The following is a 14,279-nucleotide window of genomic DNA, read 5'->3' as shown; positions in this document are numbered from 1 at the left end:
GCTCGATCCCAACGGCTTCGTATCACTAGCAGTCGAGATGACAGGCATCTTATCCGCATGGCTGTAACGGATCGTGCAGCCACGTCTCGATTCCTGAGTCAACAGATGGGTACGCTTGCAAGACAACAACCATCTGCACGAACAGTTCGGCGACGTTTGCAGCAGCATGGACTATTAGCTCGGGGACCATGGCTGCGGGTACCCTTGACGCTGCATCACAGACAGGAGCGCCTGCGATGGTGTACTCAACGACGAACCTGGGTGCACGAATGGCAAAACGTTACTTTATCGGATGAATCCAGGTTCTGTTTACAGCATCATGATGGTCGCATCCGTGTTTGGCGACATCGCGGTGAACGCACATTGGAAGCGTGTATTCGTCTTCGCCATACTGGCGTATCACTCGGCGTGATGGTATGGGGTGCCATTGGTTACACGTCTCAGTCACCTCTTGTTCGCATTGACGTAACTTTGAACAGTGGACGTTACATTTCAGATGTGCTACGACCCGTGGCTCTACCCTTCATTCGATCCCTGTGGAACCCTATATTTCAGCAGGATAATGCACGACCGCATGTTGGATGTCCTGTACAGGCCTTTCTGGATGCAGAAAATGTTCGACTGCTGCCATGACCAGCACATTCTTCAGATCTCTCACCAATTGAAAACGTCTGGTCAGTGGTGGCCGAGCAACTGGCTCGTCACAATACGCCAGTCACTACTCTTGATGAACTGTGGTATCGTGTTGAAGCTGCATAGGCAGCTGTACCTGTACACGCCATCCAAGCTCTGTTTGATTCGATGCCCAGGCGTATCAAGGCCGTTATTACGGCCAGAGGTGGTTGTTCTGGGTACTCATTTCTCAGGATCTATGCACCCAAATTGCGTGAAAATGTAATCACATGTCAGTTCTAGCATAATATATTTGTCCAATGACAATGGTGTAGCAATTTTAATGGCCAGTAGTGTGTGTCACCAAATTCTGACTCTTAACAATAAATATGTTCTAAGCAAAAAAGTGTGAGGCATTACTTATTGAACGACACTCGTAATTTAACAGGGGACGGAGGGGGGGGGGGGGCAAAAAGGACAATGTCTATTAATTTAAAACTGTTAGTAAAAAAATCAAAGCACGAGATAGAGGATGCATATACTATTTTGACGGGATTGTAGTGTATTTGAGACGTCGGGACTGGCTGAGCAGTGTGTGCGTTTGCCCGCAGCTCCGAGGCGCTGGACTCCGAGCGCGGGATGCTGCTGAAGGTGTACTCGGGGCTGGTGCTGGCGGCTGACGCGCTGCTCGTGCTGCTGCGCGTGCTGCTCGCCATCATAGAGGCGCTCGTCTCCAAGTTCCTGCCCGCCAAGGAGAAGTCCGTCGCCGGCGAGATAGCGCTCGTGAGTACCCAACAACCTTTCGCTCTCTCCATGTCGGCGGTAAACACACTTCCATCAAAAGGATCAGGAAACTCCTATTGAAAGTTCTCTTTAAATAAATAAAAAATGTTAGAGTGAAAGTTCTCTTTGAAATAATTAAAAATATCACTGAAATGCTGTTTCCGATTGTAAGCTCTGAGCTGAAATAATAAATGAACTTACAATGAAATGAACACCCTTAGCTGCTTAGAAGCGTTGACGTACGTCAACGGGGACAGATCAAAATGTGTGCCCCGACCGGGACTCGAACCCGGGACCTCCTGCTTACATGGCAGACGCTCTATCCATCTGAGAGAATGTGAGAATGTGGGTTTCGCGGGCGGCGTGCCAGAGATAAATCCCTGCAGTCGCGCTATCCTTTGTGTCCTCGGTGGCTCAGATGGATAGAGCGTCTGCCATGTAAGCAGGAGATCCCGGGTCCGAGTCCCGGTCGGGGCACACATTTTCATCTGTCGCCGTTGACGTATGTCAACGCCTGTAAGCAGCTAAGGATGTTGATTTCATTGTAATTACATTCTAACGAGCTGCATGGTCACCGATGGTATCTGTTCTTTCGGACATGTCCGAAAGAACAGATACCATCTTAGTATATAAATAAATGAACTGTCGTAATGAAACTTGTACTGTCGTAATGTGAAAGCTAAGCTACACTTTAATAGTAATTAAACAACGTAAAATCCGGGATGGAATGTAACAATATTAAGCTAAGGAAAGATGCTGAGTCGCAGGCACAACAAAAAGACTCACAATTATAACTGCTCCCCGCAGTGTGGTTTTAGCTGCCTGAGACTGCAGTCTTGTATCTGAGTTGCGTTTGAGTGTGTGTGGGTGTGCTGCGCGTATGTCTGTCTAATTGTTGACGAAGGCGTTAACGGCTGAAAGCTATAATTGTGAGAGTCTTTTTGTTGTGTCTTTCTGCGACTCAGCATCTCCGCTCTATAATAGAAATTAGCTGTCGCAGTGAAAAAGGAAGTCTTTCATACTGTAAAACTTAGCAGTCTGACTGCAAGACTTTTGAACAGTATAAACTGCCTCAATAATGAACTTTGGCGTGAAACCTACATTAATTGGTTTTGCAGAACTGATCACAGAAACTTTCTCTGAATGACATAAATTGGCCCTGATTGAATAAATAAAAAGAACATCAAAATATTTAGTCCTTACCTCTACTCTGCGCAAAACTGGATAACACGTTGCAGTACTGCTCTGTCTTGCGCGCCGCTATCCTAAGGCTGCAAATTACTTGTTCAGTTGGCTCTGCGCACTATGGGACTTAACGTCTGAGGTCATCAGTCCCCTAGAAGAACTACTTAAACCTAACTAACCTAAGGATATCACACACAGCCATGGCCGAGGCAGGATTCGAACCTGCGACGGCAGCGGTCGCGCGGTTCCAGACTGAAGCGCCTAGAACCGCTCGGTCACAGCGGCCGGCTGCAAACTATTGTACCTACACAGAGGTACTCGAGAGGTGCAATGAGTTCTCTGTTAGTTGCAAATGGAACTAATTTTCGGAACACACTTGGTTCTGCGATCCATTAAAAACTCTTAAGAGAAAATTTGGTAAAAAAAATTAATTATACGCATAAATGAAAACACTATGTTTTTTGTATACTGTGAAATAGTGTTCATACATGATTTTAAATTTAATGAACTTCTTAATATTCAAAAAATACACTTTCCTATCTCTCAGATCTAGCAACTCTCAGTACAGTAACAAAGTCAGTCCGAAGGCACAGAAATAGTGAAAAAGCAACGTCATTATAATATTTACCTATGACATTCCACTAAACTTCCTCCTTAACAGATCAGTTTCCGCTACAATCTTGATATAATCATGTTGATTGAACAGATTGATAAACTGAGACGTTATATTTTAAACAAAACATTTCCACTGCTTCCTCACTCTAACACTGCTTAACATTGTCTGCTCCACTGCGCCCTCACGCACGTCAGAGATAGTAACCTAACTTCTGCGATACAGCTTTACAACATCGTTGCTCGCTCACAGTCGATTCAGATTCCAAAATTATACACGACACCTATGATTACTTCACGGTCCGGCGGACCAAAATTTCACACGCAAGGTGATGCCAGTGACATTGCTTAGACTGGGAAATTTTACTTTACAAAAACAATATTCTGATAGAAAGATGTAGAGAGGTCAGCGCACAAGTTTAAAGATACAATACGAGTACATAGGTAATAATAAAACTACACATGGCAGAAAATACGAGGGCTGTTCAGAAAGAAGGGAATGTTTCCGTCTGACGCCGCTAGGCGCGCGCAGATCGCTTATATTTTGGTACGTGCTTGCTCGGCAGCTCAGTCGGCATCCATCTGTGACAGTGGGAATGTCTCTGCGCGTCTGGTTTTTTCGATATTCGAATTTGAAATGTGCGCTGCAATCGAATAACCCGCCACTTGTCAGGTGCGTTCTGTGATAAGGTTTTTTTCGCAAAAACCTAAAATCTATAGAAATTTATCGTGAACTGTGCGAAGTGTACAGAAACAATGTAATGAGTGAATGTTCCGTCCGGAAATGGTGCATTCAGTTTAAAGAATGGCCAAACCAACGTTCATGATGAAGAGAAGAGTGGACGCCCGAGCGTTGTGACTGACGATCTTGTCGCTAAAGTTGATGAAACGATTCGTGAAAACCGACACTTCATAATAACGGAGCTTTCGCTTTCTTTTCCACAAGTTTCACGGACTTGGTTGTTTGAAATTGTCACTCAAGAGCTAGGCTACCACAAATTTTCTGCACGATGAGTGCCCAAAATGCTTACAGAGCACTATAAAGAACAGCAAATGGGGCAACGATGACATTTCTGGAGGCCTACCACAAACATGGTGATTGATTACTGGATCAAATCGTAACCAGTGACGAGACTTGGGTAAAACACGTCAATTGCGAGACAAAATTACACTCCATGGAGTGGGATGACACAAGGTGTCCCCCCCCCCCCCAAAAAAAAAAAAAAAAAACACCAAGAAAATGTTTGCAAACCTTGTCAGCAAGGAAGCTGATGGCGACAGTGTTTTGGGATAGTTAAGGTGTGCTTCTTATTGACTTTCTCGAACGTGGAGCAACCATAAATTCTGCCCGGTACTGTCAAACTCTGCACAGCCTTAGAAGAGCAGTTCAAAACAAACGCTGAGGAAAGATGACGTCCAAAATTTTGTATTTGCATGACAATTCCCGACCTCACACGGCAAACTCCCATGTGCTTCAATCAAATGGGCAATTTTCCCTCACCCGCCCCATGGCCCCGACCTTGCACCAAGTGACTTCCACTTGTTTCCCAAGATGAAGAACAGCCTTGCAACGCAGCACTTTGACGACGACGCGGAACTCCGGGCGGGTGTGACTCACTAGCTGAAGTCTCAGGCAGCAGAATTTTACGACGAAGGTATTTCAAATCTTGTCCACCGCTATGATAAGTGCCTCAATGTGTTTGGTGACTATGTGAAAAAGTAGTATGCCAGTCGCTCTGTCAGATGTATGTAATAAAATGTATTTCTTGTACTTAATTTTTTTTAATGCCAAAACGTTCCCTACTTTTGAATAGCCCTCGTAAGTACAAATTATTGTTGGACATAAAACAGTTGCTTAACTGAAAATAGGTACAAATCATTGCTGGACATAAACACATTGTTACAAGTGTAGTATTTGCTAAATATTAGACACACAGTACTGCAAACTGCATTACATGAGTAGACTGTTAGTACAGAGAGCCGATAGAACACATACATGCACTGCACATAGTAGTGTCCTAAGTACAAAGAAAATGTTTATCACCACCCTAGGTTGCGGCACAAAAAGTGTCCTCACAGCAGTAAAACTTGTAAATAACTGCAAACCGTAAGCGCGTGGGCAACAGTATGACACATTGAGTAAAAAATCTTGCAGCCCCACAGGCAATGACTGTATAAATATTATTTAAAAAGCAGAGTGACGGTGTCCCCAGAGGCAGACCGATCAGTATAAACGAAAGTGAGGAGTCTTGTGTTGTCAGTAGAAAAGCAGTCACACGAGATGGTGACTTCGAATGTGCACTAGTCATTGGATATCACTCCAGTAACAAATCCGTCACGAACATTTCAACCCTTCTAAAGCTGCTCAGGTAGAGTGTTGGTGATGTGACTGAAGTGGAAACCTTAAGAAACAACCGCAGGTACATAAAGACCAGGCAGAGTTCACATACTGACAGACAGGTAGCATCGAGCATTGCGAAGATGGTGAAATCAGTGGAAGGAATCACTCGTGTGTTTCAAAGCCCAGCTAACACAAGGAATGCATAAGGAATTACAAAGAATGGGTCACAACGGTTCGAGTAGCTCCTCAAAACCACACACTTCTGTAGTCAGTGATAAGCGACGCTCGATGTTGTGTAAACAGAGACGCCACTTATGACATTAGCACCCGTAATTATTGGAAATCTGCTTTATATTCTGAATATGATAATAAAGAACGTTAAAGTTTTCGAGAAATTATTTATCGGAACTCTTTCTTTGGCAGTGACACTACAAGAGAACTGGGGCCTCACAACCTTTGGTTTAATCTTTTTGGGAAAATCGAGGATAATGATAATAATTGTTTTGACTTTGATTTTCTTTAAAGCTGCAAAATAGCTGCGGCCCACAGTTAGCAGGGCAACAATTCGTTTGGTATTTTCTTGACCGTGAAAGGAAATGAATCCTACTTTCGTGATAATCGCACTCAAAAAATATCGGACTTCACGAAAAACAAATTACTGCAGGTCCTAATAAATGTAATATGTAAATTACAACTTCACACAAAACGGCTTTTAAAACAATCGAGAAACGAACGAATAGCTTCCAATAGCTTCAATATTTAATTTGCTAACTTCTTATGAATGAATTTATTTTTTCTTTTTATCCAAAATGAAAGAGAATCTCCTAATCACATTGTCGTAATACGCAGATTACTTTTTACGCTTTAATGAACACTCAGTCTACATACGTCAATAAAACTTACATTTATTATTACAGGTCAGCGACAAAAGACCTAATTGCAGCCAAGAGAACTTTTCACACTTGTACATGTCCTTTCATAATATTCTAACACTGTTGACTTTGCGTAATTTCTACCTCCCTGTTCTTCTGCAAGGTTCATCCAACGCTGCATTTCATAGATGTTTAAATAAAAAAACTAAATATTGCTTCACTCAGGCGTACTAGACACTGTCATTAGGTAATTATTTCTTCTCAGTCCGCCTGCTTAGCTGAGTGTAACGATCCAGGGTGCATTGCAGCAAAACTCTAAGACATTGTCAGGCCAGAAAGTGTAGAGGCGCCGATAAATATAAATAAGTTTTAAACTAAAACATATTATGGAGTTTTATCTTGAACTAAGCTACCTCAGCAAAAAGCTTTTAAACTCCAAAAACGTTACAGCAAAGGCGATTTTACCTGAAAGACGGAAACATGAAACGAAAAATAACATAGAAACTAAATATACTGGAATAGCATGGAATGTAGTCTGGAAAAACATCAGTAGTGATGTTCTTTCGTCCGACGCGAGAATAGCGTGGTACAAGGTGGTCAATAACATCACCAGCACTAAAGAGTGTCTGTTTGCCATCGGTTTAAGTGACATAACCTCTGCAACAAATGCAACCTTGTTGATAGTGTGCCTCATAGTTAGACATGTGGAGATGGATTATCAACTGGAGGTGGACCAGGGAGAAAATTGCTCAAATAACAAGAACTTGAGCAAACAATGTACCGACTAACATTTTCTTCAGACCAAAAGAAAGTTACTACCCTGAGACAAAAATAACACAGTGATTTGGTGAATTGGCAAATATACAAGTTAAATTTTTAACAATATTTGGAGCGGTGAACATATTGAGTACAAGACGTAGATGGAAAATGAATTCGAGAAAACACATAAGTGCCGGCCGGAGTGGCCGTGCGGTTCTGGGCGCTACAGTCTGGAGCCGCGTGACCGCTACGGTCGCAGGTTCGAATCCTGCTTCGGGGCATGGATGTGTGTGATGTCCTTAGGTTAGTTAGGTTTAAGTAGTTCTAAGTTCTAGGGGACTTATGACCTCAGCAGTTGAGTCCCATAGTGCTCAGAGCCATTTGAGCCAAAACACATAAGTATCAGAATCACAATAACAAATATGGTAATATGCTCCGAAGTGTCTTCAATAGATTGGGTATACGTTAGGAACACGTGGATTCCTCGTGGAGAGGGGATGGGTTGGGCCACGAAGCACAAGCTGTGCCGCGGAGAGGCCCCGCTGCTTCTGCGGCGCGTTCCCGACTATAACATGCTCACCTGCAAGACACACATGAAAAATAAATCAATAGTACAGCAGATACAAAAATATGACGGCAAACATCTGGTGTCTGTTATAAAGTAAAGTCTTGAACTCCCTAAGGATGCGTTTAGAAGACTGAAACTGACAAAAAATAACAAGGCAGTTCAAAATGGTTCAAATGGCTCTGAGCACTATGCGACTTAACTTCTGAGGTCATCAGTCGCCTAGAACTTAGAACTAATTAACCGTAACTAACCTAAGGACATCACACACATCTATGCCCGAGGCAGGATTCGAACCTGCGACCGCAGTGGTCGCTCGGTTCCAGACTGCAGCGCCTAAAACCGCACGGCCACTCCGGCGGGCAACAAGGCAGTAAAAGACTTTTTGCGATATTGCTCTCCGGGACTACTCTCCTATCCGCGTAATTTACCCTGGAGCAGACTGAGGAACACACATCAAGGATTTACTGAATGATTAATTTGGGTCTGGAAAATGATGTTCAGGAGCCTCAGGCTGCAGAAGAAGAATGCCACCAGTTGAAAGTGACAGTGAAGATGCTAAATGTGTGCTACTGCTAAAGACTGAATACCATTTCTCATTCTATGAATACTGTAATTTGTGACTGTAATTATCTGTCACCTTATTTATGTTATTTCATTGTAAGCTAGCCATTTTTCTTACTGTTTCGTGAAATGAAAAAAAAGTGGCAAAGTGCTTGCCTCCCATGCAGTAGGCCCGGGTTCGTTTCCCGGCCGGGTTGGAGACTTTCTCCGCTCGGGGACTGTGTGTTGTGTTCTCCTCACCATCATTTCATCCTCATCACCTGCACGTAAGTCGCCCAATGTAGCGTCGACTGAAACAAGACTTGCACACGACGGCCGAAATTCCCCGGATGGAGCCTCCCGGCCAACAGTGCCATACGATCATTTCATTTTTTTAAATTTCTTCTCATATGGGGGACAATGCGTTAAGTCTGGTTGTGACACCATACAGTGTACTGTACAATGTACTGTCAACAGTCAAGTGCGGAGAAGGTGCTGTTCCGGTATGGGGGGTGTTTATTCATGGTTTTGGTGAGACCCCTTACTGTGCTTCAGAAAACCTAAATTCGAAAGGATATGGAAACATTTTACAGCATTGTGTACTGTGTACAGGAGAGGAACATTCGAGAGACGATGACTGTATCAGCATGACAATGCGCCCTGCCATAAGGCAACGGTTTGTGGACGGTAACATTACTGCAATGGACTGGCCTGCCCAGAGCCCCGACTTGAACTCAACGGAACACGTTTGGGATGAGTCAGGACGTCGATCTCGCTTCAGACTCTCAGTCCAGTATCACTATTTTCTCTGCTTTCGGCTCTTGAGGAATAATACACTGCCATTCCTCAACAGACATTCATCATTTCATTGAAAGTGTCCCCTGTAGAGTTCAAGCCGCCATAGAGGTGAAGGGTGGGTACATCGCGTATTAGTGTCCGCTAATAGGTGACAACATACTTTGGATCAGACAGTGTATTCGTAAAAATCTCTTCGCTACATGTGATTACCTAGTGCCTAGTGAAGATGAGATTAAGACTAGAGCACACCGTGACAAAAATTATTTTTCGCAAATCTGTAACGAGTAAATTGGCTGATTGCTAGCATTGATCATTACTGTTACCTTATTTTTGACTGATGCCATGACCTAGTGACTAGAGTTGCCACTTACTAATCCAGAGGCCCCATATATTATATCCGTTGAAGTCTGATTTTCACAGAGCATATTGTCTTGCAACAGGGATGCATTCAGTCTTGAGCATGTGCTTGGAACAGCTTGATCAGAATGGCACAATTCACGATTCTGTACCATGTTGAATTAATATCTGTGGTTAGTATATGGTATCTTATTTCGATGCCACATTGCGACCAGCACGAAATACATGACTCGCTCCTTCTAAAACAATCATTTTAGAGACCGGGTTATAGGCGTTTGCATGCTGCATATGTATTTGCATATTTATATCCTTTTCACCGGTTACTGCATATTTTAACTAAAAACTAGTGACGATGCATATTTTCGTTTGATGTCTCACAGATTGACTGCAATCTGGAACTGCGTGCAGTCGCTAACCGAGAGGTCACTGCCCAGGGAAATCATTACAGAAGAGGAACAGGAACAGGCAGACAGAGTCAACGCTCCTGCACCCGCGGTTAATCCCCTCTGCTGTCATACCGTACCCGTCGGCAACAGTTACACTACGCAAGCTTTTAGTCGCACGTCCATTGTTTCAGTTCAGCTTTCTATTTACTTGTACACAGTTAAACGTGTTTACGACGACATGTAGTGTGTTACATGTTGTGCGCCATGCCGTCCGAAAAAAGAAACGTCCTTTCGTGTATAGCTGACCATCCTGGCACATTTACATATGACGGAATTGTTTTATATTGTCCAGTTTGCGAGAAAAACGTTTCGTGCAAAAAATGTTCAAGTAGACCAGCATGTCAGCACAAGTGTTCGTATCGCAGGAATGCAGAAGAAAGGACCACGACAACAACTTCCGACAATAGCAAGTTGCAGTAGCAGGGATTTGTCCAAAGGTAACCAAAAATAGTCGGTTTAACATGGATCTATGTAAAGCATTCATAGCAAGCAATATTCCTCTTCACAAACTTATAAATCCTATTCTCAAAGGCTTCCTGCGTAAATATTGCTTAAACCAAATTATACCAGATGAATCAAAATTGCTTAAAAATTGCATACCGACAATTTACGTAAATGTTCTGGAAGAAATACGCAATGAACTGAAGGACAGCATTATCTGGATTTCAGTTGACGAAACTACAGACACTTGTAGCCGTTATGTGGCAAATTTAATTGCTGGTGCTTTAAAAGAAGAGCCGTCTTCTTCTTATTTAGCAGCCTGCAAAGAACTTGAAAAAGTAAATCATTCTACGATTGCCAGATTTGTGAATGAGGGAATTAGAAAAATATTTTCAGAATCTTCTGCAGATGAAAGGGTGTTTGTGTTTATTTCAGATTCTGTATCATATATGACCAAATCAGGAAATGCCGTCCGTATATTTTATCCAAATTTGATTCAGGTGACTTGCTTTGCTCAAGGATTACATCGCCTTGCTGAAGAAGTACGTTCCACGTTTGTGAATGTAAATAAACTGATTTCATCCACAATGAAAGTGTTTCTCAAGGCTCCTGCTCGCATCAAGACCTACAAAGGAAAGCTGCTAAATGTATCTTTACCTCCCGAACCAGTGCTAACTCGGGTTACATGGGTCGAAGCTGCGTTATTTTACCATGAATATTTCGAGGCCATTAGAGGAGTAGTAAACGACTTCGATAGTGCAGAGGCTTTGGCAGTTTGCCAGTGCAAGGAAGCTTTTAACGTTTCTGGTATTGAGAAAGACTTTGCTGTGATTAGCACTCATTTTTCCCATATACCTGCAGGTATTAAAAAAGCTTGAAACTCAAGGTTTGGCGTTAAATGAACCTATTCAGTTAATGAATAAAATTATTCTAGTGAACTCCTCATTGCCGGAGGTATTCCCAAGAAAATTGAAAGAAAAGTTTGAAAACATTTTAAACAATAACCCAGGCTTTGGAACCTTGTGCAAAATTGATAGTTTTATTAATGGAATGGATCAATTTTTACCAGAAACAGTAAGTACCAACATAGCACCAAAATTGAAATACTGCCCAGTTACCTCAGTCGATGCAGAACAGTCCTTTTCTGCTTACAAAAATGTTTTAAGTGATTGAAGATACTATCTTAACCCATTAAGTCCCAAATAAATTTTTTTAAAAAATTGAAGTTTTTATTCCTTAATTATAGTGTACATAGTGCATGAACCACAATAAGTACAAAAATAGCCAAAGAATATTTATACATGCTGATATAATGGCCGTCCTCAAAATAGGACTCTGGGATCTAACAGTGTCGTATAGCATACTCAACTGTATTCAGGTCTTTAACTATTTATTTGCTTGTGAAGTAATAATTTATTGTATATTTATAAATAAATATGTGCTCCCAATAGTTGGTCATCCCTTGCAGTATCTTCTGAATCCTTTCCTCAGTATAAATCAAATTTGAAACAGTAGCCACTTGCTCCACAAAGAGACCACAACTTATAGCCAAACCTAATAGGCTTGCCTCGGATAAACTGTTTCAGCCCACTCCGTCCATAGTATTTGACTATCATTTCGTCAACTGACAAATTTTTCTCAAATATTCCAAATTTTTGAAAAGATTCATTTATCATTTTCAAGAGACGTCTGGTTTTGAATCTGCGATCGTGTTTGTTTTCATTAGCTAAGTCATTATCTTGAAAATAAAGCAATGTTTTCAACTTCTGATATTTATTCTCTGACATAGCTGTCTTTATAATTGGTATGCCAACATCTTCACCTTCAGACCAGTATAGCTTCTCAGCAGGGAACTTATGGTAGCCAGAAAAAAGAAGAAATCCGACGAAGACCTTCACTTCTTCAACTGTGATGGTAAAATCCTGCATATTCTTCATATTTACTGCATATCTTACAGTTTCTTCTTTATGAACTTGTATATGTTTTCGTTCATCAGTTCTTCAAACATCTCCTTCGGAGTCAAGGAAGAAAGTTGTTCCCTCAATTCCTCTCTCTTTGTGCTGATGTCATGCTCACTAGTTTGAGACAGCTTTGTATAAACTGGAGGTGTCTTTTTCCAATTGCTTTTCTCATCAGTAAGACGTGTCTTCTTCGATTTACTTCTGGAAACTTCGGATGTACTTGGTAGTGAAGTTTTACATACAGTTTCTTCGTTATTCTCTGATGCAACATAATGTAATTCAATAGCTCCTGGCACATCTGAGACTTCCACAGTTCCAGTAACATCGTCTGGACCTTCTTCTTCGTCGGTCATACAGTCTACTTCAGGAGGACATACGGTGATATCAAAATTGTCCTGATCATATGACACCGCATTATAGAATGCGTCACTGTTTATTATTTCTTCTAGTTCTTCGTTAGTGAGGTAACTATCTCGTCTGAAGGCCATTATAATCTACATAAAATGAAATGAAATAAAATAAAGTGAAATGAAAGAAAAATTACCACGTTCTAAAAATAAAATACATCATCAGTAGCAGAGTTTCATATTCGAACGTGCAGCAATACAAATAACTGAAATGATAACACCAAGTCCCAGTGTCCTATTTCGAGTACACCAAATTTTATAACGATGGAAAACAATGAATATAGCTCCAATTGAGCTAACAATGCAAGTAGTTTAAAAGACACATTGTTGACTATAAATAATCACAAAAAGATCTTTGCCACATATTTCAAATATTACTAAATTGTCGATAAAGTAAATACCTGTAATAACGAAAAGTGTGCCTTAGTATTCAATAATCAATTACTGGTAGGATTTATAGCTTGTAATTTCCTGTAAGCATACATTTGTTATAAAAAGCATCAACAAATGACGTAGAACAGTAATAGTTGCAAATTAATAATTTATTGTATATTTATAAATAAATATGTGCTCTGTCCTCAAAATAGGACACTGGTACTTAATGGGTTAATACTGAACATTTGGAACAGTGCTTGGTCGTTTATGATTACAATAGCAGAAAAATTTAAAATAAATTGTAAATGATGCCTTGATCCAGTAGTATTAATTAAAAGTTAATGCTGTTCAAAAAAAATTCATGATTGTATGTTGCTTTTTAAATAAAATATTACGGAATTTTTGAGGGTGTCCCTCTGCATGCGATACATCTCGAAGTTGGTCCTGTAGATATCCATTGTTTCGCTGCGACTCACTGTTGCGCTGCGACTCACTCGTATCGCATCCGTTTGTTACCGACAACAGTATCAAAGAAGGAACAATTCTTGGAACACGGTGTGCGTCCCCATTTTGCAAATTTTTAGAAAATAATCCCAGAAAGGCCCCCTTCCTAACCTCTACCAGAAAGTATTCAGAAAATATCAGCGTTCTAAATGTACCGATTTTTCGCGCGGCCGGCGCTTTTCCTCGTAGTTGATATGCACAGGTTCGACTTTGAGGTATAATGCAAGCAGTAACTACCATGTTTTTTTATTATTTGATTTTGCATATTTCGACACTTTTCATGCATTTTTAAGCTTTTCCCATGCATATTTGCCTGCGTATTTTAGTTTTTTATGATGCATATAATCGGGTCTCTAGTCATTATTATGTGTTTTGGGCAGTTTATATCGAAGATGTCTCGTGTGTTTGCTGTTTCTGGTGACTTCGTCATATTGGTTGTTCATTAGATGTATGTGGAACAAGATGATAAGTGACCCGAACTGTGAACCACTTCTTGAACCACTGACGTAAGATGTACTAGCAACTTCAGTATGCAGAATCTTAAGCAATATTTGTATTGAAAGCAATAATTACGCTTGTCACTGATGGAGATGGAATTACAAAGAGGACTGCATTTTTTAGGGCATCAAACTAGTTCTATATAAAAAAGTCATTACGTCAACTGGAAAAGTTCCATTCCGGTCAGGGACTGGCAGAGGTGGAGATGCAAGCAGTGTCC

At 41.2% G+C, this 14,279-nt stretch overlaps 2 protein-coding genes across 4 annotated transcripts in view; one reads left to right on the top strand and one right to left on the bottom strand.

Moving 5' to 3' along the window:
- LOC126455193 (calaxin-like) overlaps positions 1-3,270 on the bottom strand; it is a 210,949-nt gene extending 207,679 nt beyond the window's left edge. Inside the window, exon 1 of the mRNA XM_050091155.1 lies at positions 3,209-3,270. The gene's annotated coding sequence lies outside the window, so the exon portion shown is untranslated. The remainder of the gene's footprint in view (positions 1-3,208) is intronic.
- LOC126414911 (epidermal retinol dehydrogenase 2) overlaps positions 1-14,279 on the top strand; it is a 288,608-nt gene that overhangs the window by 222,845 nt on the left and 51,484 nt on the right. For all 3 annotated transcript variants that reach the window (XM_050083391.1, XM_050083389.1, XM_050083390.1), the window contains one exon: positions 1,224-1,395. In XM_050083391.1, coding sequence (XP_049939348.1) covers positions 1,252-1,395 — 144 coding nt within the window. In that variant the 5' untranslated portion in view covers positions 1,224-1,251. The remainder of the gene's footprint in view (positions 1-1,223; positions 1,396-14,279) is intronic.

The sequence above is a fragment of the Schistocerca serialis genome, chromosome 1, assembly GCF_023864345.2.
Source record: "Schistocerca serialis cubense isolate TAMUIC-IGC-003099 chromosome 1, iqSchSeri2.2, whole genome shotgun sequence".
In the NCBI taxonomy this organism is placed as follows: domain Eukaryota; kingdom Metazoa; phylum Arthropoda; class Insecta; order Orthoptera; family Acrididae; genus Schistocerca; species Schistocerca serialis.
This window is presented reverse-complemented; position numbering and strand designations above follow the sequence as displayed.